Raw genomic sequence first — 25,256 nt, 5'->3', positions numbered from 1 at the left:
TATGGCCACCTATAGATATCTATCTATATAGTGTATATCGTGTGTATCGTGTGTATCGTGTGTATCGTGTGTATCGTGTATATCGTGTATATCGTGTGTATCGTGTATATCGTGTATATCGTGTATATCGTGTGTATCGTGTGTATCGTGTATATCGTGTATATCGTGTGTATCGTGTATATCGTGTATATCGTGGTGCTGGGCCGGGGGCAGGATCCGTGGGCCTCATCCTCATTTACTGTTGGGCCCTGGATGTGAGATTCTCTGATGGGCCCTGGGGGGGGGCCACTCCGACGCTTGAGCTCCCCATACATCACTCACATTTACACATTTATGTCCCAGGTATCAGTCCCTCCATTGAGTTATCAAGAGAAACCTGGGGGTGAATCAGTGAAACCTGTGCAATATCCTTATACTATGGGGAGGGGGGTCAGCGCTCGTCCTCTTTAATTCCAGGTTTTTAGAGACCCAGCAACTGTGACTTTATCATTGACTCAAGTGCTCGGTCTCCGTAGCCATTAATCTCTCGTTAACGTCTTCCTTTCCCTTCGTTTCCTCCGCACTCCCCTCCATCTGTCTCCCCTCCCTGCGAAACACTCTGTGCAACTCCAGCAGCCTCTTTGTCACTCACTCTCCATCTGTCTCTTCCCTCCCATCTGTAGTTCATTTATCTCCCACGTTACACTCCATCCTCCGTGTCGTCTTGTTGCCCCCCACTCCCCGAGTCCCCCCGCTTCCGTCTCTCCCCTCCCCCCCATGGAGAATCTCAGGTGCTCATGCTGAGCCGCTTCTCAGTACAGGAGAAATTAGGAGATTTCACGCTCATTTAGCCAAGACATTAAATGCAAATCATTTTACTTGTCAGAAGAATGGGGGGGGGGTCGTTCCAATGGCTGAACAGGAGTTTTAATGAGAAGCCCATTTATTCACTTGTTTGTATTGGATGTTCCTCTCCAAGTGAATCCGACCAAACCATCACGCTCTATTTACTGCGCACGTTCTATAACCTTGGGCCCATTTACAAAACACTTGGTATAGCCCAGGTTGGCTCGGCCCATTCATTTCTAGCAGCCGTGGAAGAGACGTGCTCATTACAGAACGAGGGGGCCAAGAGGTGAGAAGCCCCCCTGTGGGTTTATTTGTGTCTCATAAAAGCCGCCGCTTCCCCACTTGGTTTCCTAAGAGCTGGCGAATGCGTGAGATACAAATCTCCGCCGGCTCAAGGCTGACAATTATTTCTGCTCTTAGCCACGATTTCCCGGCCGATAAAATATCTCGTCCCCACAAACAGGGTCAGGGATAGAGACGAGGAGAACGGAGGGCTGGTGGGATTCTGGGCACATTTGGCTCGGTGGCAAGTGGAATATTTCTGTATTTATTACGTGGGGTTAATTGACTGTTGTAGGCGCAGTGCGTTGGTTTCATGGGGTGAGTGTCAGCGTCATCTGCATCATTGAAATATTTCAGCTGTAGAGCTGACACTTAGCTACAGTGATGTTTATGATGGTAAATAATCACCCCGTTTTCAACCCTAAACTGCCCCTTGTCCTGCCAAGTAGTCATCCCCTATATACGTGCCCATTCTGTCCAACTCTGACCAGGCCAGCATTTGAGGCAAGGCCAAAAGGGCCCAAGTGTAGGGCGGCAAATATTTAGAGACTCAGGACTCTTTTATATCTCCTGTCACCAACGTGGCCTCTATTTTTTTATTTAGGTGGTGCAATGAGCTGGTGGTGGTGGACTAGGTACAATTTGATCTAGAGTCGTAAAACATTGACATCACTGGAGGGGACTGAGGAGAAATTCTAGTGAACAAGCGGAGGAGAAATTCTAGTGAACAGGCGGAGGAGAAATTCTAGTGAACAGGCGGAGGAGAAATTCTAGTGAACAGGCGGAGGAGAAATTCTAGTGAACAGGCAGAGGAGAAATTCTAGTGAACAGGCGGAGGAGAAATTCTAGTGAACAGGCGGAGGAGAAATTCTAGTGAACAGGCGGAGGAGAAATTCTAGTGAACAGGCGGAGGAGAAATTCTAGTGAACAGGCGGAGGAGAAAGTCTCGTGAACAGGCGGAGGAGAAATTCTAGTGAACAGTCGGATGAGAAATTCTAGTGAACAGTCGGAGGAGAAATTCTAGTGAACAGTCGGAAGGAGAAATTCTAGTGAACAGGCGGAGGAGAAATTCTAGTGAACAGGCGGAGGAGAAATTCTCGTGAACAGGCGGAGGAGAAATTCTCGTGAACAGGCGGAGGAGAAATTCTCGTGAACAGGCGGAGGAGAAATTCTCGTGAACAGGCGGAGGAGAAATTCTCGTGAACAGGCGGAGGAGAAATTCTAGTGAACAGGCCTCCATGTTGTCATCGTGGGTGGGGAGCACAGTCAGTCAGGCCCATCACCCTCTAGAAAAGTGTTGTCTTGTTCCAAACTCACCCAACCCATAGGCTTTGGACTGGACTGCACAAAACTATCTGATACATCTGCCAACCCAGTATGGCACCCAACCAATGAGCCAGTTGTCCCAATGGATGAATACCATGGGGGGGGGCATACACTAATTTTTTTTTTGGTTGCTGACCACCCAAACTACGAGCAGGAACTGATAATCTGCTCCACCTGCATCTTTCTAAGGGCTTTTCCTTGAGAACGTTTTCTCCTGCGTCACCATGACCCATGTAAGCGCATGTTGTGTTCCACGCGTGTTCGGTAGTGACATGCGTCATTGTGAGTGTAGCCCATTAATTGGCTGCGACTGTGCTGCCCTGTGGTTGAATGCATTTAACTAGAACACATGGGAAACGTCCATGAGAAAGAAGACTAAATAGCCTTCCAACTTGTGAATGGATCATTGAGGGCTAAGGAGACCTGCTGGGATTTTCAAACCTGCCCAATAGATATCTGAGAGACTTTTGGTTAGACATCAGTCAGTCAGGCCATTGGGTGGGCCCCATAAGCCGCTGACTTGGTCTGGAGGGACTGAATCCGGGAAGCAAAAAGGAACCAAAAAAAAAAACCCCACCCACCTGCCTTAACGCCAAACTTTGTGTTCATCACTTTAATTACAAAAATCAGAAGTTTGCAGCTCCACACATCAAAAAAAATATATCATAACAAATGGCAATGCAAGATCATTTCCAAAGTTTCTTAAAGCCTGAACTTTTTTTTTTGGTTTTTAAAGAAACATAAGTATGATGTCATAGGCTCGTTTCCACTCGGTTCTCTTCCATGTACACAAGCTGCTGCAGACCAGACAAAAGCCTCCACCCTTAAGCAGAGGAAATAGTTCACGGATATTTCCATTGGACAATAACTCTCAGAATACTGGACTGTAAAAACGGAGACTATAGAAGAAATAAAAGCAGCGTTGCATGTGTGCTCCATGGAGCTGTCTCAAGCCGTCTACTGGGAAGTTGGTTGACCCAATGTCTGGTGTCGCTTATCCAAGAACTCTCTCTTTTTGCTGACCGGGTCCATAATGCATTGCCGTTCTGCAAGCTCCAGGAAAAACGTCAGAGAAACAATGTGCTTTATTGAAAGTTCTGAAAACCAGAAGAAGCTACCAGAAGGTCCTTCATGAAAGCTTCCATCAGAAAAAGAGGAAATTATATTGTCTGGACAACGAAACCCAAAACATAGATCACACGTAAGGAGCACCTATGCAAAACCCAAAGGCCCAATCAAAGCAGAAGAGGAGGATAACGTCACAGGTCCTGCTAAGGTCCATCTTCTCTTGTTTGAAGCTGAACATCTACAGCAGGGCATCACAAGAGACACAGGGGAATACGCCATGGTAAAATCTTGTGCACAAGGATATCCAACATCTCACTGACACTGTTGGGGGTCCATATCCAGTTAATGTGGTTTTACCAAAAAAATGCCAACATGGCTCATCTGCAGTCATTTGTCCATCTAATCCTTGGTGAAGCATTCAACCTTTAATTTCCCCCGTCCCACCCAGTGTTTTCTCGTATATATTGGCCTCCTATAATCTGGGTGAAGGCGCTTTCTGCAACAAAGCCCTGGCAGTAAAAGAGAAGAGAAAAACAGGCAGTAACTTTACATTTCCAAGGAGATAGGTGTCCACAGATGTCACACCCTGGTTGCCTCCAGTTCCTCAGTCATGTTATTGTGCAATTTCTCCGGTGCCAAAGAGAAGGAAGCAATCAGTTTTCTTCCCTCTGAGGTCGGATTTTCATCTCGGTGAACTTGAGGGAGTACTGCCAACCAGTCCAGCTGGACCACTCGATGCCATCGGCGTAGGAGGCGTGATGGCCGGTCAGGTATTGCCCATTTAGGTTGGACGTATGGCAGTTGCGGTACCACCAAGCCCCATGATAGAAGCTGGCACAGTTGTTCTCCGAGTGGTCGTTGTCCATATCCTTAGTGGTGAACTTCATACCGCTGTGCTTCCCCAGGGAATCTCCTGGTGGGACGGAAAAGAGGAAAATATTAGAAAGTGGGACTTCTGATGGAAGGAACTTAAAGAACTTGTATGCCTAGTTAGTATCCACAAGCATATCTCTTCCACGTTTGATGTCTATCTGGTGAGGACCAAATTGATGCATCAGCCGATGGGTTTCCATAGGCTAGTAGTATGATCCTATCATTGGCCTGGTGGGATCAGCCTGATTTGGCCCAGGGTTGTGGTGAGCATGATTGTTTTGTGACCATGTCTAATAAGCAGATCACAATGTGTATGGCCAGCTTAAAGATTTTAAATAACTGTCCTCCTACAAACACTGCTATTTAAGTGGGGTAGAGTACCCCTCAAATATGTGGGCACTGGTCAGTTATGTGTATGTAAATGTGGGTGATGATCAGTGGTGCATGTTGGGTTGCAGGTTGAAAATAGGTTAATGGGATGTTCCTGTTGGGCAGGTTTGACTTAGAATAAATCTCATTGGCTGTACCTGCTGTGCCTGTGTAGTCCGATACAGTGATGGGGTAACCGTCTTCCTCGGGGTTGACGGAAAACAAGCCCACGCCAAAGGTGTTGTACAGAGCATAGGCTGTGGCGTTTTCAAAGTCCTCCAAGTCGATACGGAGCTGATAGTGCGTCTGCATGGTGAGTAGATGGATCCTCTGTAGGCCTGGGGTGGGGAGAACACAATGCAATGTCATTTCCCGGTGTAAACTACACTTTAATGGGCATAGTAAATATACTTTAGGTATGTAGATGCACCATAGTCAAATCACAAGCTCATATGCACTAGAACTTTGCTCTACAAGGGCTGATAAAAGCTGAAAACTTGGCCCCTGTAGACCAAGTCAATGGCTTATTGGCCTCTGTTTGGGACCCTCCTGATCCGGCAAAAGTCAACTCCTTGATGTGCTCCTCTCCTGATGTATCTCCACAGGCCTGGGGTATATTTACTAACCTAGGTGCTAAACTGCATCAGTGTGGTTACCGCTAGCAACCAGTCGCCTCTTTAATCAGCAGTCTGATCAGAAGTAATTGTTGGTTGGGTGCTGCAAGAAAGGTCACCGGCTTGTGGATAACAATTAAAGGGCCTGAACACTAGAAAAAACATAGATACATCATATATATATATACTTATAGGTTATTTCTGCCAGCAAATATGGATTGTTCTTGGCATTAAGAACTTGATTTTGGACTAGAATGTTTCTTTCTGTAAGTCTTATTCTTCTTGGTCAAGTCCCCCCCCCACCACCACATTTATCACATGATTCCCACCGGCAGCAATTGGGTCAATTTTAGGCTTTTTGATGCTTCGTTTTGTGCAGGGAAAATCACTGTGGGCAAAATGGCAGAAATGACTAGTGAGTGGCGCCGGGCTCAGGGTAGCGAGACGTGAACGACGTGTGACGTGAGCGGTGCACTAAAAGCTCTGCTGTTGTTTGTTATGGGGAGTGGGCTCCGCTACAAAGAAGAATATTTCTCTATTTATGTGCTCTGCGTTACTGCCTGCGCATGCAGATAATAAATAGACGTGGTTTCCAGGAATTCCGAGTTATGTATGTTTCCTGTATATGGATTAATATTGATCCCCTTCTCAGATAATCTCTGTTACTTGTCTATGAAACTGACAGCAGGACTCCCTTTCTTTTCCAGCCAACGTCGGCCGAGATGGGCTCAGGGGGACCGGGTCGGCCTCGGCTCTCGTCATTTAATTGAGCGCATGATGCGAATACGGAATGCAAATCAAAGGTTTGTGTGTGATCTGACTCTGCCCTTCTGTTGGCTGATTTCAATTAAGATTCTCTCTCTGGCCGAGCAGAATAAAGCTGGTACACGAAGCTCCGAATGTGCAGATCTGGGGCCAAGAGAAAGATGCTGGATTCTGCCCAAACCTGCCCGGACTGGTGAGGGTGTAGTTCACCCATCGGGGGGTCTCTGGATTAAACCACTGTCTTTACAGAGGAATATGAAGGGTGTGGGGTCCCAGGGCTAGGAAACAGTCATGGGATAGTGTGCCAACCTTACACATAAAGGGGTATTGGACAATAGGGGGTCAAAATCACAATGGGCTTGGCCAATAATCCATCCACCTCCCACTACAGTCAATGTCGGGCACCTGCTTTGGGAGGCAGCCACCCCTGGGCAGTCAACAGATGCTTCATTTAATAACAATACAGAGAGATTCACTTGGGGGAAGCCCTTCCCTTTATCAGATAGGTGGGACCCCCGTCTCCATGTAGTTTAACAGCCGTAATCCGAAACATAAAGCCGGATAAAGTTTTTACGTGAGTACGGGCGTGAGATTCGGGGAGATTAGTCGACAGATCTTTTTTTCAGGACGACTTATCTCCCCAAACTGCCTTCCAGCCGGCTAGAATGTAAATCGCCAGCGGGATGGCACTCGGATCGATTCGTTTTCCGAAATCGCAACTTTTAGTGAGGCAACTTGAAAAACGAAGCAGTCCGAGTGCCATCCCGCCGGTGATTTACATTCTAGCTGGTGGGAAGGCAGTTCGGGGAGATTAGTCGCCATGAAACAGAGGAGATATGTCGCCAGGCGACTAATCTACCGAATCTTCGCAGAGGCCCTTACTGGCACGGACGCACAACTTACAAAGTAGACGAAAGCAGAACAACTGCAGTAACATTTATATTTGTGTTGTTTCAGGCATCAAGGGCCCCTTCTCATGTTTGTGCCCATGAAAAACAACCACCGCTGATTTAACTTGACATTGAGTTGACACGCGGTGGAGGATTGAGCCAATGGGCGAATCTCAAGAGGGGTCACTACGGAGTGGAAAAAGAGTTCCTGGGGGAAAACCTGGAACAGACTAACCACCCCCATCCCAACTTTCAATGGCGTCTACCAGCAGCGATAAAGTGGGTTCCTCGTCCCCTCCAAGCATTTTCGGGAACAGGAGAGAATGAAAGCAACGAGACACCACTACTGAAATCCAAGAGCCCCAATCCCACGTGAAGAATATTCCCGAAGGAACCGAACCTGCCGGAGTTGCATGATTTATGTATTGACTTTTCATCCCACATCCTCTACCCCAGCCGAAATTTCAGGTCTTAAACAAGGGACTCGAGTCTTTGAGAATGAACTCGCTGATTGGGAGACAGAATTTCTCAGTTGTTCACCTTAAAATGAACTTTTAGTATGATGTCGAGAGTGATATTTGTAATTGGTTTTCATTGTTTATTATTTGTGTTTTGAGTTATTTTGCTTTTTCTTCACTAGCTCTCCAGTTTCCTTTGTCTGGACTACAATTTACTAATGAGATCATGATGACAAGCAGCTGATAAGGGGCGGCGCGGTTGTTATTGTGGATAGGCAGAAATATATGGAGGAAGCAAATAGGAACGTTACGAGAGAATAACACACGACCCTGTGTTTCACATTAAAAAAAGAAAACGAGGCAGGGGAGCACTGGGGACCGATTTCCCATACCGCAGTGTTTCTGAGCCAATGTGGATATGGTCAGGTAGCACGTTGCCCCCTTAAAATCCTGCCAGCCCCCTAAAATCCTGCATCTCTCTTCCCTAAAATCCTGCATCTCTCCTCCCTAAAATCCAGCCACCCCCCTAAAATCCTGCATCTCCCTTCCCTAAAATCCAGCCTCTCCCCTCCCTAAAATCCAGCCACCCCCCTAAAATCCTGCATCTCCCTTCCCTAAAATCCAGCCTCTCCCCTCCCTAAAATCCAACCACCCCCGAAAATCCAGCAGCCCCCTAAAACCTGCATCTCCCTTCCCTAAAATCCAGCCTCTCCCTTCCCTAAAATCCAGCCTCTCCTTTCTAAAAATCCAGCCACCCCCCTAAAATCCAGCAGCCCCCTAAAATCCTGCCACCCCCCTAAAATCCAGTCACTCCCCTCCCTAAAATCCAGCTGCCCCTAAAATCCTGCCACCCCCCTAAATTCCAGCAGCCCCCTAAAATCCTACCTTTCCCCTCCCTAAAATCCAGCCGCCCCCCTAAAATCCTACCGCAATACCTACCTTTCCACAAATCCAGGCCTGCTAACTTGATTTTGGGGTCTCTAAACGCCAGATACTTTACAACTCCTACCACAATGGGCATCAAACTGTTGAGTGAACCCCTGGAGACCATATTTAGGAAGTTTTCTCTTGGTACCTAATGCGACGAGGGAGATACAAACTTGCAAAGTGAGTTTTGAAATGACTTTTAAGATGTCTCGTAAATGTTTATCCAAGTTAGAAGTTGGGATACATCCCATATCGTGAAACATAGCAATATTTTATTTGGTATTTAGATCTCTATATATCTTGCTCCCGGAAACAAAGATGGTAGGTTCCCAGCGATTAAGTGGAACGCAAAAGTCTCTTCAAGAAAACTGGCGGATGGAATTCTCTCATTTGTCTCTTCTCACCACAAAACATTCTCCTCAAAAGATTTGGACATGAAATGTGTTTTGGGCAACTCCAATTGGGATTCCTTGTGTTTCTCTCCGACATTTTCCTAGGTCTCCTACAACAGAGCCGTTGAGTTGCCAGTGGATGGAGCATGTGTCTAACTGCCAGCTTGACTCTGTGTGTCAGTTGAATAAGATTCTTCCATTCAAAATGGGACCGTCCTTCTGCAATCAGTGATCAATATTTGTCTCATGTTCACATCCAGGGAGAAGGGTCTCACACTTAATCTTGTATAAACTGGACACGGTAACGTTCAGGTCTCTGCAGAAGGATTTTGAGATGCTCCAAGGTTCTTTGCAAACAGTTTCTCCAACACAAAATCTACAGGGATGATTCAGGCCATGAATGGTGCACGATGTTAAGATATTAAATCTAGAAAGTTCATTAGTTCCATGATATGAAGCTGATGTTACATTTTCATTCTCACACGGGTTCACTTTATGATAAATCCAGGGCCGATCCTTTCTTACTCTTGTCCCTCTCCCCCAATAACTGGACACCAGGCAGCGGCTAGAGAAGGACAAAGTATTTATGAACCATAAAACTTAACACAAATGAAGATTTTATAAAAGAAGCACAAGTTTTATACTACAAACCGTAAAAGAAGATAAAACAATGGCGCTTATCCTCCAGGAAGGAGAACCCTAACCCCTGCCTCCTATCCAAGTCTGCTAACGTTGTTAGGCATTAATCATCATATTTACCTATATCTATATATATAATATGGCGAGAGCAACATTCAGTAACATAATCGTTAATCAGTGTTGCACAGGAACAATATTTCTTTGAGAATTGGTCTGAAGAGCTTACAATCCAGTGCTCCTGTTCCACATGATTTGGGTTGTCCTGCTGTAAATACAGGTGTTGCTGTAGGAGTGGATCCAGATTGACACATTTAGACCAGTCTCTACGATCCTCTCTGCTATTGGCTGTCGATTTCCACAGATCCATTTTTTTTTTTTTTTTTTTTTAAATGGGCGACTAACATGTGAGTTCTTCTACACGGGAGCAATCGTTTCCAGGCCATAAAGATTCCTGACAGTGGCATTGCCTGGAGCAACCCAAGCTGAAGTCTGGAGAAGCCTCTTGTTGTCTTCTTCTAACAAATTGGCAACGTAAGGGAGCTGCTTGGAGGCTCCGTGGTTGGCAGTGTTTGCCTCTTCTTCTACATGTTTGTTATGGAGTATCGGATCAATGACATATAAATAAGGAACATGTTGTGTGGACTATAATAAAGTTGCACTTTAGCAGTTATTCTGCAAGTTTGTTCCTCTGTTCTCCGCTTTTGATTGTAAATAAGGAATATGGTTTTGGGACTTGGACCTTGTGGCCTAATGGTTAGTGTGTTTGGCTTGGATCACTGGGGACTTGAGTTTGAATCTAGCCGCATCTAGAAAAGTCTTTTGTCTTTGAATAATTAGCATTGTTTACCTGTTCCTCTAACTGTTTGCTATGGAGTGTCAGGTCTATACCATATTAATAAGGGAGCAGATATCAGGAACTTGACCTTGTAGCCTAGTGGTTAGTGCTTTAGACTTGGCTCCCTGGGGTCATGAGTTTGAATCCAGCCTTAGTCTGAAAAGTGTTTTGTCTTTGAATAGTTAGCAATGTATGCTATGGAGTGTCAGGTCTATACCATATTAATAAGGAAGCAGATATCAGAGACCTGACCTTGTAGCCTAGGGGTAAGTGTGTTAGACTTGGCTCACTGGGGATGTGAGTTCAAATCCAGCCATAGTCTGAAAAGTGTTTTGTCTTCTCTCTAAGTGCTGAATACAAATGTCCATGATATAATTACCAAAGACAAGGCTATTTCTTGTGCAGTGAGGTGGCTAAATGGGTAGTACTCCTGCACAGCAGAACTCAGGGGCCTGAGTTCAAATCCCGTCTGTGACTGTGTGTAGCGATGGGGGTGTGGTCCGTCCCACACCCAAGAGAAGCACAGGCAGATGGGGGAAGGTGGCGAATTGGGCCGTGTGGCTGCACAGCAGCACTCATAAGCAAGTTCAAATCTCATATGTAGATTGTAAAGTGGGCAATAATAACATGGTTGGAACACATGGCCTTGCAGCTCTGGGGCCCCAGCTCTGGCTGGTCAAAAAGGGCGGCTCCTGATGATGGTTGGGTTCCAAGACCCAAGGGCGATTCGAAATGAAGGTCGGAGACTAAGCTCTGACTGGGGCCCCATCTGCAAGGCGTTTGTGTGTTCCTCTCCATGTAATTAACCACTTCAGATGAGCCCCACTGGGGCAACCCCCGCCCCAGTGGTGCTCTCCCTCACCTGGTTAAGGCCAAGGAGGGAGAGTACCGGGCCAAGGTGAGAGAGAGGCAGGCCAAAGGGGGAGTTGACCCAGGGGGTTATCCAGAAAGAATGGCTGAAAAAAGTGGGACTTGGTAATGTTTACATTACTTATCCTATATAGGTAAAGGGGCTCCCACCAACAAGATGCATAACCCACTCTTTTTCTGAAATGGAACTTGAACAGCCTTTGGGAGGAGTTGGGTCTTGGAACCCAGCCTACAGGAGGAGTCATCATTCTGAGTTGACACCCAGCTATCATGGGGAATCAGACTCAGCCTTCAGGAGAAGTCATCCTTTTGAGTTGACACCCAGCAATCATGGGGAATCAGACTCAGGACCCAGCCTTCCTTTTGAGTTGACACCCAGCAATCATGGGGAATCAGACTCAGGACCCAGCCTTCCTTTTGAGTTGACACCCAGCAATCATGGGGAATCAGACTCAGGACCCAGCCTTTAGGAGGAGTCATCCTTTTGAGTTGACACCCAGCAATCATGGGGAATCAGACTCAGGACCCAGCCTTCAGGAGGAGTCATCCTTTTGAGTTGACACCCAGCAATCATGGGGAATCAGACTCAGGACCCAGCCTTTAGGAGGAGTCATCCTTTTGAGTTGACACCCAGCAATCATGGGGAATCAGACTCAGGACCCAGCCTTTAGGAGGAGTCATCCTTTTGAGTTGACACCCAGCAATCATGGGGAATCGAACTCAGGACCCAGCCTTCAGGAGGAGTCACCCTTTTGAGTTGACACCCAGCAATCATGGGGAATCGAACTCAGGATCCAGCCTTCAGGAGGAGTCACCCTTTTGAGTTGACACCCAGCAATCATGGGGAATCGAACTCAGGACCCAGCCTTTAGGAGGAGCCACCCTTCTGAGTTGAAACCCAGCAATCATGGGGAATCAAACTCAGGACCTTTGCATTACAAGGGCAACCAACAACCACCAAGCTATTGCATCCCTTGATACAAACCAATGTTTTTTTCGTAACTATATAGTTAATACAAGTAAAGACAACACTTTAAATGGATCATTTACCCAACGGCTACAAGAGGAATCGAACTCAGGACCTTTGCATTACAAGGGCAACCAACAACCTCCAAGCTATTGCATCTCTTGATACAAATCAATGTTTTTTCGTAACTATATAGTTCATACAAGTAAAGACAACACTTAAAATGGATCACTTACCCAACTGCTACAAGAGGAATTGAACTCAGGACCTTTGCATTACAAGGGCAACCAACAACCTCTGAGCTATCAGATCCCTTGAGACAAACCAATGTTTTTTCGTAACTATATAACTCATACAAGTAAAGACAACACTTTAAAGGGATCACTTACCCCAGTGCTACAAGAGGAATCAAACTCAGGACCTTTGCAATACAAGGTGCACGCTTAGGCACTGAGCCACCGCATCATTTGATACAAGCTTACCATTCTTTGTAACTATATAGTTCAAATGCGTTGAGATAGCACTTTATCTGAATGCATCAAGTTCTTTGAAAGGAATTAAACTCAGAACCCTTACTCCACAACGCAGCGCTATTGGGTCACTCGATACACATAAGCGATTCTTTATAAATACATAGAGCTCATACATTGCTGCCACCATAGAGTGACCTCTGATCTGTAACTTCCTCTAAGTCAAGACCAACATCGGCCAAGTGGAGCCCATCTCCTCTACAAAGGCCATGGTGATTGGCATTCTCTGGTGTTTGGCTTTTCCTGTGCCGGGGGATGAGGAGCCAATGCTATTTATGGGCACTGTGGATCAATGCATTGTTATATTAGGGGTTAGGCTCCTCGTCCAATCTCATAGCCGGCCTTGCCTGAACTTAATACCTAGAGAAGCCTATAAGTGTCTGGGGCCAGGGAGTGGTAGAGAGGAATGAGCTTGGGAAGAGGACAAGGAAGAGAATAGGGGAAGTTATGAAAGAAACAAACACAGATATCCAGAGAATGATCCATACAAACCTGATCCATTTCTGTTTGGTTCTGGGAGTCACACTCCATGCGCAGGCTACTTCCTGATCAGCGTCGGACTGGGCCCACCTACTGCTTTACTACAGGATGACCTCTTACTACATTTGAATTCTTTGTAATTTCCCAATAAACTGGCAAACCCTTGGACTGGGGGTTATACTGGTAAGAGATCATCTTTCAATAACATTTTGCTTTTTTTTTGATTTTGGATATTTCATTATTTATTTGCTTACTTTCCGATTCTGGACTTTACCCCCCAAAAATTGGAGCTACACCCCAGCACTTATATGGCTTTATGATTGTGACCGATACTTTAACACCTGGCTCCGCAGATGATCCGTCTTCTGCATTGTCCATAACATCTTCTGTTATCCGCCCGCTATTACTCTGATTTGTCTCCCTCCTATTCACTTGCTGAGAAATAGGAATCCATACGGATCAGGCTGGACTTGGTTCATTGATGTTGTCCTCACACTGTTCACCTGCATTCCAGGCATAATGATCCAATCGTTGGGCTCTAGGGCCCATGATTTTAGCGGCCCAATATTGCCCACTCATGGTGTTTATATCAGGGCAAGATACGCTCATTTGGTGATCTCTCCTGCACAGGTATGGACTAGTGACCCAGTCTCACCAGAAGTTCCAGCTCAGGTTCCAGCTCAAAGTCTACTAGTGATAAAGGGACCCCATTCTCTTCCTCTCTGTCCCCCATAAATATTGGCATCTGACAACATGTGTAGTCATTAGGGTACACTCATGACTCCCACATCAGTGGATTTCAGCCGGCGGAGAAACACTTGATACCCCTCGGTGCCACCTGAGCTATTGCCACATGTCAACAAAATAGGTTTGAGTCTTCTGATACCAACTGTCAGCTGTGCTGGAATTGTTGGAATAGTCACCTGTATTTATACTGTAAGAAATTGGCATTTGGTTTTCATGTATTGGATAGTGGTCTGGGAAGAATGGGGTATTGTTGAGGCAGAACAGGGGTATGGGCAAAAAAAATCACTGGGGTTGATACTGTTGAATATGTAAGAAGGAAAGTGGCTGTATGACAGTTTCTACAGGCACTGATAACAACCATTCATTTCTCTGGGTTACTGTTCCTTAAGGAAAGAACTTCTTTCATTATGGACTCCATTTCTCTATAAGTTTTAAATCCACTTCAGATATGTCAAGTGAATGGGAAAGTATTTAAGGAGAGAAGGCAGCTATGCAGAGTGGGACCCAGTCTTTAGAATCCCATTGTACATTACAGAGCTTACCTGCTGTGTATCCTGTGCCTTTTCTCCTTTTTCAGATTGAATGGCTGTCCCCATGGCTACACAGCAGCTTGTTTATATCCACTACTGTAGTCTGTCTGAAGCAAATGCACCAATTTTACCCGTTTGCCCTACTCCCAGTCCTACTCTGCCTGTGTGTGCCCTACTCCCAGTCCTACTCTGCCTGTGTGTGTCCTACTCCCAGTCCTACTCTGCCTGTATGTGCCCTATTCCCAGTCCTACTCTGCCTGAGTGTGCCCTACTCCCAGTCCTACTCTGCCTGTGTGTGCCCTACTCTCCCAGTCCTACTATGCCTGTATGTGCCCTACTCCCAGTCCTACTCTGCCTGTGTGTGCCCTACTCCCAGTCCTACTCTGACTGTGTGTGCCCTACTCTCCCAGTCCTACTCTGCCTGTGTGTGCCCTACTCTCCCAGTCCTACTCTGCCTGTGTGTGCCTTACTCCCAGTCCTACTCTGCCTGTGTGTGCCCTACTCCCAGTCCTACTCTGCCTGTGTGTGCCCTATTCCCAGTCCTACTCTGCCTGTGTGTGCCCTATTCCCAGTCCTACTCTGCCTGTATGTGCCCTACTCTCCCAGTCCTACTCTGCCTGTTTGTGCCCTACTCCCACTCCTACTCTGCCTATGTGTGCCCTACTCCCAGTCCTACTCTGCCTGTGTGTGCCTAACTCCCAGTCCTACTCTGGGTCCACCTGGTATGTGCCCTATTCCCAGTCCTACTCTGCCTGAGTGTGCCCTACTCCCAGTCCTACTCTGCCTGTGTGTGCCCTACTCTCCCAGTCCTACTATGCCTGTATGTGCCCTACTCCCAGTCCTACTCTGCCTGTGTGTGCCCTACTCCCAGTCCTACTCTGACTGTGTGTGCCCTACTCTCCCAGTCCTACTCTGCCTGTGTGTGCCCTACTCTCCCAGTCCTACTCTGCCTGTGTGTGCCTTACTCCCAGTCCTACTCTGCCTGTGTGTGCCCTACTCCCAGTCCTACTCTGCCTGTGTGTGCCCTATTCCCAGTCCTACTCTGCCTGTGTGTGCCCTATTCCCAGTCCTACTCTGCCTGTATGTGCCCTACTCTCCCAGTCCTACTCTGCCTGTTTGTGCCCTACTCCCACTCCTACTCTGCCTATGTGTGCCCTACTCCCAGTCCTACTCTGCCTGTGTGTGCCCTACTCCCAGTCCTACTCTGCCTGTATGTGCCATACTCCCAGTCCTACTCTGCCTGTGTGTGCCCTACTCTCCCAGTCCTACTCTGCCTGTGTGTGCCTTACTCCCAGTCCTACTCTGCCTGTGTGTGCCCTACTCCCAGTCCTACTCTGCCTGTGTGTGCCCTACTTTTCCTGTGTGTGCCCTACTCTCCCAGTCTAACTCTGCCTGTGTGTGCCCTATTCCCAGTCCTACTCTGCCTGTGTGTGCCCTATTCCCAGTCCTACTCTGCCTGTGTGTGCCCTATTCCCAGTCCTACTCTGCCTGTGTGTGCCCTATTCCCAGTCCTACTCTGCCTGTGTGTGCTCTATTCCCAGTCCTACTCTGCCTGTGTGTGCCCTATTCCCAGTCCTACTCTGCCTGTGTGTGCCCTACTCCCAGTCCTACTCTGCCTGTGTGTGCCCTACTCCCACTCCTACTCTGCCTGTGTGTGCCCTACTCTCCCAGTCCTACTCTGCCTGTGTGTGCCCTACTCCCAGTCCTACTCTGCCTGTATGTGCCTTACAACGAGTCCTACTCTGCCTGTATGTCCCCTACTCCCAGTCCTACTCTGCCTGTATGTGCCCTACTCCCAGAGAGACTCTGCCTGTATGTGCCCTACTCCCAGAGAGACTCTGCCTGTATGTGCCCTACTTAGATTTAAGGGTCTTAAATGACTTTCTTCACATATAAGTGATGAATGATATACTTGCAGGGAGCACCAACCATTTCGTTTTTGTACTACCACCATTACCATTTCTTGTTATAAAATGAGTGTCGTTTAAAACAGGGATCAGTCAACACTGACTTCCATTATCTGCCCTCCAGCACTTGGGACAGAAAAATTCCAGCCCTCGGAAACCACAGAAGTTGGGACAGCACTGAGCTAAATAACTCAAAGACCAGAAATAATAAAAAAGAAAACCAATATCCCTCAATAACACATCATACTAAACGTTTATTTAAAGGTGAACTACCCCTTCAATACGAGCAGTTCCTTCTTCTACATTCATCTGTATCCAATATGTATATTTTAATTAAAAATGATTTTGTAATATTGTGTTGAGGGTACGGTCTTTCCCAATCGCTCATACAATAAACATGGACTTCATGCGACTTACACTTGTACAGCAGTAGTGATGCACCCAATTCACTGTTTTATCATTTGGACGAATCCAAATACTTTCTGAAACATTCGGCTGAATACCAAACAAAATCAGAACTTTGCATATGTAAATTAGGGAAACAAGGGAGAAAACAAATCACACGATTAAACATTTTTTGACTTGTTTGTGTGATGAAAAGCCATGTGATTTTTTTGGATTTGAATTCGGATGAATCTGAATCCTGCTGAACCGAAGAGCTTGCACTTTAGGGGCCATGCGGTGGCTGTGCATATTAAAGAAGCACAGCATGTCTAGCAGTTGTGGGTGCAGTGTATGGTGAATGTTTATCAGTTGTGGGTGCAGTGTATAGTGAATGTTTATCAGTTGTGGGTGCAGTGTATAGTGAATGTTTATCAGTTGTGGGTGCAGTGTATAGTGAATGTTTATCAGTTGCGGGTGCAGTGTATAGTGAATGTTTATCAGTTGTGGGTGAATGTTTATCAGTTGTGGGTGCAGTGTATAGTGAATGTTTATCAGTTGTGGGTGAATGTTTATCAGTTGTGGGTGCAGTGTATAGTATATGTTTATCAGTTGTGGGTGCAGTGTATAGTGAATGTTTATCAGTTGTGGGTGCAGTGTATAGTGAATGTTTATCAGTTGTGGGTGCAGTGTATAGTGAATGTTTATTAGTTGTGGGTGCAGTGTATAGTGAATGTTTATTAGTTGTGGGTGCAGTGTATACTGAACGTTTATTAGTTGTGGGTGCAGTGTATAGTGAATGTTTATCAGTTGTGGGTGCAGTGTATAATGAATGTTTATCAGTTGCAGTGTATAGTGAATGTTTATCAGTTGTGGGTGAATGTTTATCAGTTGTGGGTGCAGTGTATAGTGAATGTTTATCAGTTGTGGGTGAATGTTTATCAGTTGTGGGTGCAGTGTATAGTATATGTTTATCGGTTGTGGGTGCAGTGTATAATGAATGTTTATCAGTTGCAGTGTATAGTGAATGTTTATCAGTTGTGGGTGAATGTTTATCAGTTGTGGGTGCAGTGTATAGTATATGTTTATCAGTTGTGGGTGCAGTGTATAGTATATGTTTATCAGTTGTGGGTGCAGTGTATAATGAATGTTTATCAGTTGCAGTGTATAGTGAATGTTTATCAGTTGTGGGTGAATGTTTATCAGTTGTGGGTGCAGTGTATAGTATATGTTTATCAGTTGTGGGTGCAGTGTATAGTGAATGTTTATCAGTTGTGGGTGCAGTGTATAGTGAATGTTTATCAGTTGTGGGTGCAGTGTATAGTGAATGTTTATCAGTTGTGGGTGCAGTGTATAGTATATGTTTATCAGTTGTGGGTGCAGTGTATAGTGAATGTTTATCAGTTGTGGGTGCAGTGTATAGTGAATGTTTATCAGTTGTGGGTGCAGTGTATAGTGAATCTTTATCAGTTGTGGGTGCAGTGTATAGTGAATGTTTATCAGTTGTGGGTGCAGTGTATAATGAATGTTTATCAGTTGCAGTGTATAGTGAATGTTTATCAGTTGTGGGTGCAGTGTATAGTATATGTTTATCAGTTGTGGGTGCAGTGTATAGTGAATGTTTATCAGTTGTGGGTGCAGTGTATAGTGAATGTTTATCAGTTGTGGGTGCAGTGTATAGTGAATCTTTATCAGTTGTGGGTGCAGTGTATAGTGAATGTTTATCAGTTGTGGGTGCAGTGTATAATGAATGTTTATCAGTTGCAGTGTATAGTGAATGTTTATCAGTTGTGGGTGCAGTGTATAGTATATGTTTATCAGTTGTGGGTGCAGTGTATAGTGAATGTTTATCAGTTGTGGGTGCAGTGTATAGTGAATGTTTATCAGTTGTGGGTGCAGTGTATAGTGAATGTTTATCAGTTGTGGGTGCAGTGTATAGTGAACTGTGTTTGTAGTGAACTGAAGAGCTTGCATTTTGGGGGCCAGGGGGTGGCTGTACATATTAAAGAAGCGGGGCATGTCTAGCAGTTGTGGGTGCAGTGTATAGTGAATAGACATGCCCTGTTTAGCACAATTAAAGGCACACAACCTCCAACCTGTCCACAGGCCAACATTGTGTCCGTCACTTACCCAGCCAGTGTTCCCCAGTCAACTTGCCGAATCCGTCCCGATACTGTTCCCACCCCTGGAAAAAATTCACCGAGCCGTCCTCTCTCCTCTGAAACACCTGAAAGGGAAGGGGAAAGAGGCATGAATACTTCCCTCCCAAAACTGGAACATACTGGGGTCACCATTGGTATCACAACTGGGGGCAAACTCAATGTAGGCCTCAATAAAGGGGTTGTCCACTTTTAATCTCAAAGAGTTGCAACAAGTGGGGTAAGGTGCAAAGGATGTGGCAGTTTCAACTGGTTTTTGCACATCTCACCTACACCCACCATAAGGGCAGCGCCATCTTTTCTTTCTAATTCCTTAAAGGGGTTGTTCACCTTTGAGTCAACTGCCAGTATGATGAAGGGAGTGATATTCTGAGACAATTTGCAACTGGTTTTTATTTTTTATTATTTGTGACTTTTGAGTTATTTGTCTTTTTATTTAGCAGCTCTCCAGTTTGTAATTCAGCAATCCGGTTGCTAGGCTCCAAATTCCCTTAGCAACCATGCACTGATTTGAATAAGAGACTGGAATTTGAATAAAAGTGGATCGGAATAGAAAGATGAGTAATAAAAAGTAACAACAACAATACATTTGGAGCCTTACAGAGCATTTGTTTTTTTTTAGATGGGGTCAGTGACCCCCCTTTGAAAGCTAGAAAGAGTCAGAAGAAGGCAAATAATTCAAAAACCATACAAATTAAATAATGAAGGCCAATTGAAACTTTGCTTAGAATTTTAGAATTAGCCATTCCGTAACAGTTGGCCTCTTTAAAGTTGGCCTCTCAAGCGCCAACCGTCAACCAATCATATTGGTCAGGAATTGACTCATCAGAGTAATCAGTCATTGGTGGAGACAGGGGGTCGTGTAAGGAAAATGAAGCTGGAATTTATTGGCTACAACTGGAGGCTTAGGGGCAACCTTATATAGTTCCATTGGGAGTAGGTCAGGGCCTTGTGTAACCAAATCAGACAATATCAGGAGTGTGTGTGTGGCTGGTTGGAAGAGATTGTAAAGGACAAATCCCTCTAATAAAACATCGATGCCACTTTGGTTTCGGACGTGCCAACCACCCTGCGCCATAGCAAGACTCCATCAAGAGAAGCGACGGGGAATCATGTATCAAACATTATGTATCAAACAGCACCGGGAGCCAAAGCCGCCTCCCATTTATCAAAGGAAATAATCTCCCAGCGTGGCGGCTCCAGCACTTCCTTTGATTTATCAAATCCATTCGTGGCTTCGCTTTACTGACGCCCGCGTTTGATAGAGCTTCGTCCTACAGCCCCCGGGTGAAAGGGTTAAAGGGTTTATGAAGTTTCGCCGTGTTTTACATCGCGGTTTATGTCCCCAAAGACGACGCCGAGTGCGGGGAAAGAGGAGAGAGACGGGCGGGGGGGGATAGTTAATCACACGGGGAGAAAACCCTCACTAATCTGCTCCGACCTTGTACTGAGAACAACAGGAGACTGCGATCAAGAGACAAGGAATGTTCTGTAAACTAAACCCTCCTATTGTATTGTCCCTCCTCCCAAATGTATAAATACAAATATACAGAGAAGGAATGTTCTGGGCACACAATAAGCTATACCCTCATACTGTACTGTCTAAGGGAATCAATATGGCACCTCCCTCCTCCCATATGTATAAATACAAATATACAGAGAAGGAATGTTCTGGGCACACAATAAGCTATACCCTCATACTGTACTGTCTAAGGGAAACAATATGGCACCTCCTCCCATATGTATAAATACAAATATACAGAGAAGGAATGTTCTGGGCACACAATAAGCTATACCCTCGTACTGTCTAAGGGAATCAATATGGCTCCTCCCTCCTCCCATATGTATAAATACAAATATACAGAGAAGGAATGTTCTGGGCACACAATAAGCTATACCCTCATACTGTACTGTCTAAGGGAATCAATATGGCACCTCCCTCCTCCCATATGTATAAATACAAATATACAGAGAAGGAATGTTCTGGGCACACAATAAGCTATACCCTCATACTGTACTGTCTAAGGGAATCAATATGGCACCTCCCTCCTCCCATACGTATAAATACAAATATACAGAGAAGGAATGTTCTGGGCACACAATAAGCTATACCCTCATACTGTACTGTCTAAGGGAATCAATATGGCACCTCCCTCCTCCCATATGTATAAATACAAATATACAGAGAAGGAATGTTCTGGGCACACAATAAGCTATACCCTCATACTGTACTGTCTAAGGGAATCAATATGGCACCTCCCTCCTCCCATATGTATAAATACAAATATACAGAGAAGGAATGTTCTGGGCACACAATAAGCTATACCCTCATACTGTACTGTCTAAGGGAATCAATATGGCACCTCCCTCCTCCCATATGTATAAATACAAAATATACAGAGAAGGAATGTTCTGGGCACACAATAAGCTATACCCTCATACTGTACTGTCTAAGGGAATCAATATGGCACCTCCTCCCATATGTATAAATACAAATATACAGAGAAGGAATGTTCTGGGCACACAATAAGCTATACCCTCGTACTGTCTAAGGGAATCAATATGGCTCCTCCCTCCTCCCATATGTATAAATACAAATATACAGAGAAGGAATGTTCTGGGCACACAATAAGCTATACCCTCATACTGTACTGTCTAAGGGAATCAATATGGCACCTCCCTCCTCCCATATGTATAAATACAAATATACAGAGAAGGAATGTTCTGGGCACACAATAAGCTATTAGTCACACCTAACCAATAATATATTCAGCCAGGGGCCGTAAAGCTCCAGTGACTCCTTTGTGTGGCACATGAGATAATTATCCCACTGTATGGAAACAGTTGGGTGCCACAAGTCTAATATAAAATACACCCCTTTCATACAACACGTGGGACGTGAAGCGGAACCATCAATCAGGTTCTCCTTATCAAGAGAATTCAAATACATTCTGGTCGGCCATCAAAGTCCTAACAAACTGCTTTGTAATGAGCTCACAATATGGAACATAGCGTTTGTTTAGACCAAGGGGAATTTATAAGAATGAGGTGCCTGTATGAGTCAGGCTGGTATCGTTCCTCTCCTACACTCCATAGGCCGGTTTGTAGCCATTAGGAAGGGAATGTCGGCTCTTGATGGAAGCAGTGAAGCCTAATGATGGTGCAACTAAGAGGAGGGAAGGTATAATCAGGGAGGGATGAAAGGAGACAAGGTAGAAGGAGAGTATCGAGGGGGGATGAAATAGAAGTGGGGGGGGTTGGCGCAGGGTCAGGCTTGTTTTTGTTCCCAACATTAAATATAAATTCCCCCTTTGGCTACATCAGCAATGTCTTTGGGCCAAAACACTGAAATATTTATACACTTTGCTTCCACCCTGTGATTCACAGACACCCACAAATGGACAGGAGCATGTTAGTGGCACCCGGGGGGAACGGGTCCCAAATGAACCCCTGCCACCCTCCCGATATTAGACCGTCCCGGCTTAATGGCATTAATATCTGCAAGTGCTAAATATTCATAGTGTTTTCTAAAGCTCCTTTTATGGAGAAGAAGCTGCGGCTGACACTGCACGGATATTACGGAAGGTTCTAGGGGGCACAGGCAGAAGCTTCAGGAAATGGGATATGGTGTCCTTTAATTATTCATCACAGAGCCGGGAGTTTCCATTTAATTAGACAAAACGCGGTGCATATGGAATACACACACAGATATACCAGCCCATTGCTTGTTACACTACAGGCAGCAGCATGGATCAGTAATGTAGAGAAATGAATTGAACGCACCGTAGTCGGCTGGTGGAGCGGGTCAGACCCCATGGGTAAAAAAGCTAATCACTGATTGGGTGACTGCCCAGGAGCAAATTTGCCCAGTGTTTATAAATGTGCCCCACTGACTTGTTGATATCCAAAAACTGCAATGCCCCTTTCACTCACCGTCCAGCCCCCTCCGTCGGTAGTCATGTCGCAGAAGACTTGGAAGCCAGATGGGTAGTGGATAGGAAAGACGGAATAGACCCCGTCCTCTTGTTGCCCACTCATGTAGATGTCGTAGCAATCCCGCGGTTTGGAACCTGCAAGAGACAGAAACAATATTTCTTAAAAATCGGGGATTGTTGGTTAAAAACTGTTGGGTAAAATTGGTTAAAATTTAAGGTGTAAGTAGGAGGCCTTGGCCCAGGATAAAGTAGGGGTCCTTCTATCTCTCAAACCAGCAGATTGAGGTAGGAAAGTGTTGGGGAGTAAGAAGCTACAAGGGAAGGTGATGACAGCAGAGAAGGAAAGGTGACAGTTGGAGAAGGTGGTGACAGTTGTGCAAAAGAGGATCCGTAGGACAAGGTGGTGACAGCAAGACAAGGTAAGAATGGCAGAGCAAGGTGGTGATGGAGACAATAAGAGGGATGGCAACAGTAGAGCAAAAGGACATCAGTAGAGCAAGGTTATGCTCTTTGGGCAAGAAGATACCAGTAGAGTAAGAGGGAGAGAGTAGGACAAGATGCAGACATTTCATATTAACCAGAAGGCTCAGAGGACAAGACAGTCCAATTAATATTAGTCCAATTAATATAATTACATGGAAGACCCCCCTCCTTTTCAGCAGCTGGAAACCACTTAAAACGTGTTGGTTAATAAAAGAAAATCCTTTACTAAATAGCCCACAGCCCCTTTAATGCAAATGCCGATTATAAAGACTCATCCAGTGTGCCGGCCTACTGTCAGCTCTAAGTGTCAGCTTAGAATGAAGATGTTGTTATTCCGATCAACTTTTAACATCAGTTGGTCCCAGGTAACTCGTGCTGGCACTGAGAAGAGACGGGGGACATCTAATAAACTGCCAGCAGGAACAGCCTTGTGTTCTCATGGCGCTAAAAAGATCTATCTTTGACCCGCCCTCCCTGCCAGGGAAACCACTTAATTGGCATTTTCATTAATTTTTCAGTTTTTCAGATATAAAATAAAATCCATCCCATAAAGAAAATCGATGAGGGTCTCCAGCGGGGTAAGACGTGAGTCTCCTCTTGGTTAGACAGGTCGGTGTGATTGAGCCCTCAAGGCTTTTACTATAAACAAATGACTGGCGCAGTCTCAGGACAAGTTAAATGTTCTTGGAAGTGACGGCTGAGGCAGATGGCAGGTTTATGTTGGCAAGAGGAGGAGATCGCTTACCGTTGGCGCAACCTCGAGGCCGAGAGTTTCTGGATGGAGCCCTCTGGAGATCGGCCTTCAAACGAGGTCGCCCAGAGCCCAGCTCTCTCTGTACCGTCTCCAGGACTTCACTCACCGAGCTGCCCAGCTGGACTACGTGGCTCTGACCTTCTGACAGGAGCTACAAAGAGACAATACAGTGGCCATGGGTGTTGGGTCTTCTCACTGGTCTCCTGTTGGGCCTCTTGCCTTTGACCCCACAAGAGGAGTCACACACTGAGGCTCATTTATTTACATGTTTTTGTTGACATTGGACTTTACTAGGGAAGAGTGATCGTAAATGATCCTTCATGTGGTTCTACAATCACCACAGGGTACAAGGTGAAAGAAAATGGGCTCAATCCATGCATGACAAAGGTCTCTACAGTGTTGGAGTTTCTAAGGTAATAAAATATACGGCCAATTAAACAGTGGTTGAGTAGGTCCTCTTTTTGGGTGCCGTAGTTTGGTCTCATTCCTTACTCCTGACCAACTCAACAAACTATTGAGTTTGTTGAGTTGGTCAGGCGTAAGGAATGAGACTAAACTACAGCACTGCTAATTCTCATTGACCCACCTCCGCCATGATGGAAGGTTCCTAGAAGTCAAGCAGTGGTAGGAGATGGGGGTGAGGACATGTTTGGGAATGGTTAGGGTAGAGGAGGAGAGAAGTTGTTCTCCAGGCCTTTATCAAGCAGAGAATACCTGGTCGTGCTGAGTCCCCAACAGAGGAATAATAAAGAAAAGATTTGACACAGGTCTCTAAAGTGTTGAAGTTTCTAAGGTAGAAAAATATATGGCCAACTAAACAGTGGTTGAGTAGGTCCTCTTTTTGGGTGCTGTGGTTTGGTCTCATTCCTTACTCCTGACCAGCTCAACAAACTATTGAGTTTGTTGAGTTGCTCAGGAGTAAGGAATGAGACCAAACTATAGCTCCGCTAATTCTCAGTGACCCACCTCCGCCATGATGGGAGGTTCCTAGAAGGAAAGCAGTGGTAGGAGATGGGGTGAGGATATGTTTGGGAATGGCTGGGGTAGAGGAGGAGAGAAATTGTTCTCCAGGCATTTATCAAGGAGAGAACACCTGGCCGCGCCGAGTCCCTGACAGAGGAATAATAAAGAAAAGATTTAATTGTCTCTCTCTCTCGCTCTAACGCCGGAATTTTAATGAAGGAAATTCCTTTTGTAATAAATTCCACAACTATTTATCTCTCTATACAGAACACAAGCAAAGCCTC

The 25,256-nt window shown here is 45.5% G+C and overlaps 2 protein-coding genes across 5 annotated transcripts in view; one reads left to right on the top strand and one right to left on the bottom strand.

Moving 5' to 3' along the window:
• Nucleotides 1-216: 216 nt before the first annotated feature.
• LOC121396873 lies at nucleotides 217-8,094 on the top strand. Of its 2 annotated transcripts, XM_041572450.1 has the most exons (3): nucleotides 217-1,114; nucleotides 6,068-6,163; nucleotides 7,083-8,094. In XM_041572450.1, exons 1-3 carry the CDS (start codon nucleotides 843-845, stop codon nucleotides 7,132-7,134), a joined length of 420 nt encoding a protein of 139 aa, XP_041428384.1. In that variant the 5' UTR covers nucleotides 217-842; the 3' UTR covers nucleotides 7,135-8,094. The 2 variants fall into 2 exon arrangements, with proteins under 2 accessions (XP_041428384.1, XP_041428383.1); XM_041572449.1 differs by lacking the exon at nucleotides 7,083-8,094 and having other exon boundaries at nucleotides 6,068-6,775.
• Nucleotides 3,035-25,256, bottom strand: part of fibcd1.L (fibrinogen C domain containing 1 L homeolog) — a 48,461-nt gene continuing 26,239 nt past the window's right edge. For all 3 annotated transcript variants that reach the window (XM_041572067.1, XM_041572068.1, NM_001093956.1), the window contains 5 exon segments: nucleotides 24,001-24,160; nucleotides 22,771-22,907; nucleotides 18,809-18,905; nucleotides 4,905-5,084; nucleotides 3,035-4,417 (listed from right to left, as the gene is read on the bottom strand). In XM_041572067.1, the coding sequence (XP_041428001.1) occupies nucleotides 4,158-4,417; nucleotides 4,905-5,084; nucleotides 18,809-18,905; nucleotides 22,771-22,907; nucleotides 24,001-24,160 (834 nt within the window). In that variant the 3' untranslated portion in view covers nucleotides 3,035-4,157.

The sequence above is a fragment of the Xenopus laevis genome, chromosome 8L, assembly GCF_017654675.1.
Source record: "Xenopus laevis strain J_2021 chromosome 8L, Xenopus_laevis_v10.1, whole genome shotgun sequence".
Taxonomy (NCBI): domain Eukaryota; kingdom Metazoa; phylum Chordata; class Amphibia; order Anura; family Pipidae; genus Xenopus; species Xenopus laevis.
Note: the sequence above shows the minus strand (reverse complement) of the source record. Positions and strands in the feature narration are given on the sequence as shown.

What these genes read in the sequence shown, in the direction of transcription:
- LOC121396873 (XM_041572449.1), top strand. Translation starts at nt 843, where the DNA reads ATGCAAATCATTTTACTTGTCAGAAGAATGGGGGGGGGGTCGTTCCAA. An exon ending in CAGAACGAGGGGGCCAAGAG is followed by an intron (nt 1,115 to 6,067) that starts GTGAGAAGCCCC and finishes TTTCTTTTCCAG; the next exon opens with CCAACGTCGGCCGAGATGGG.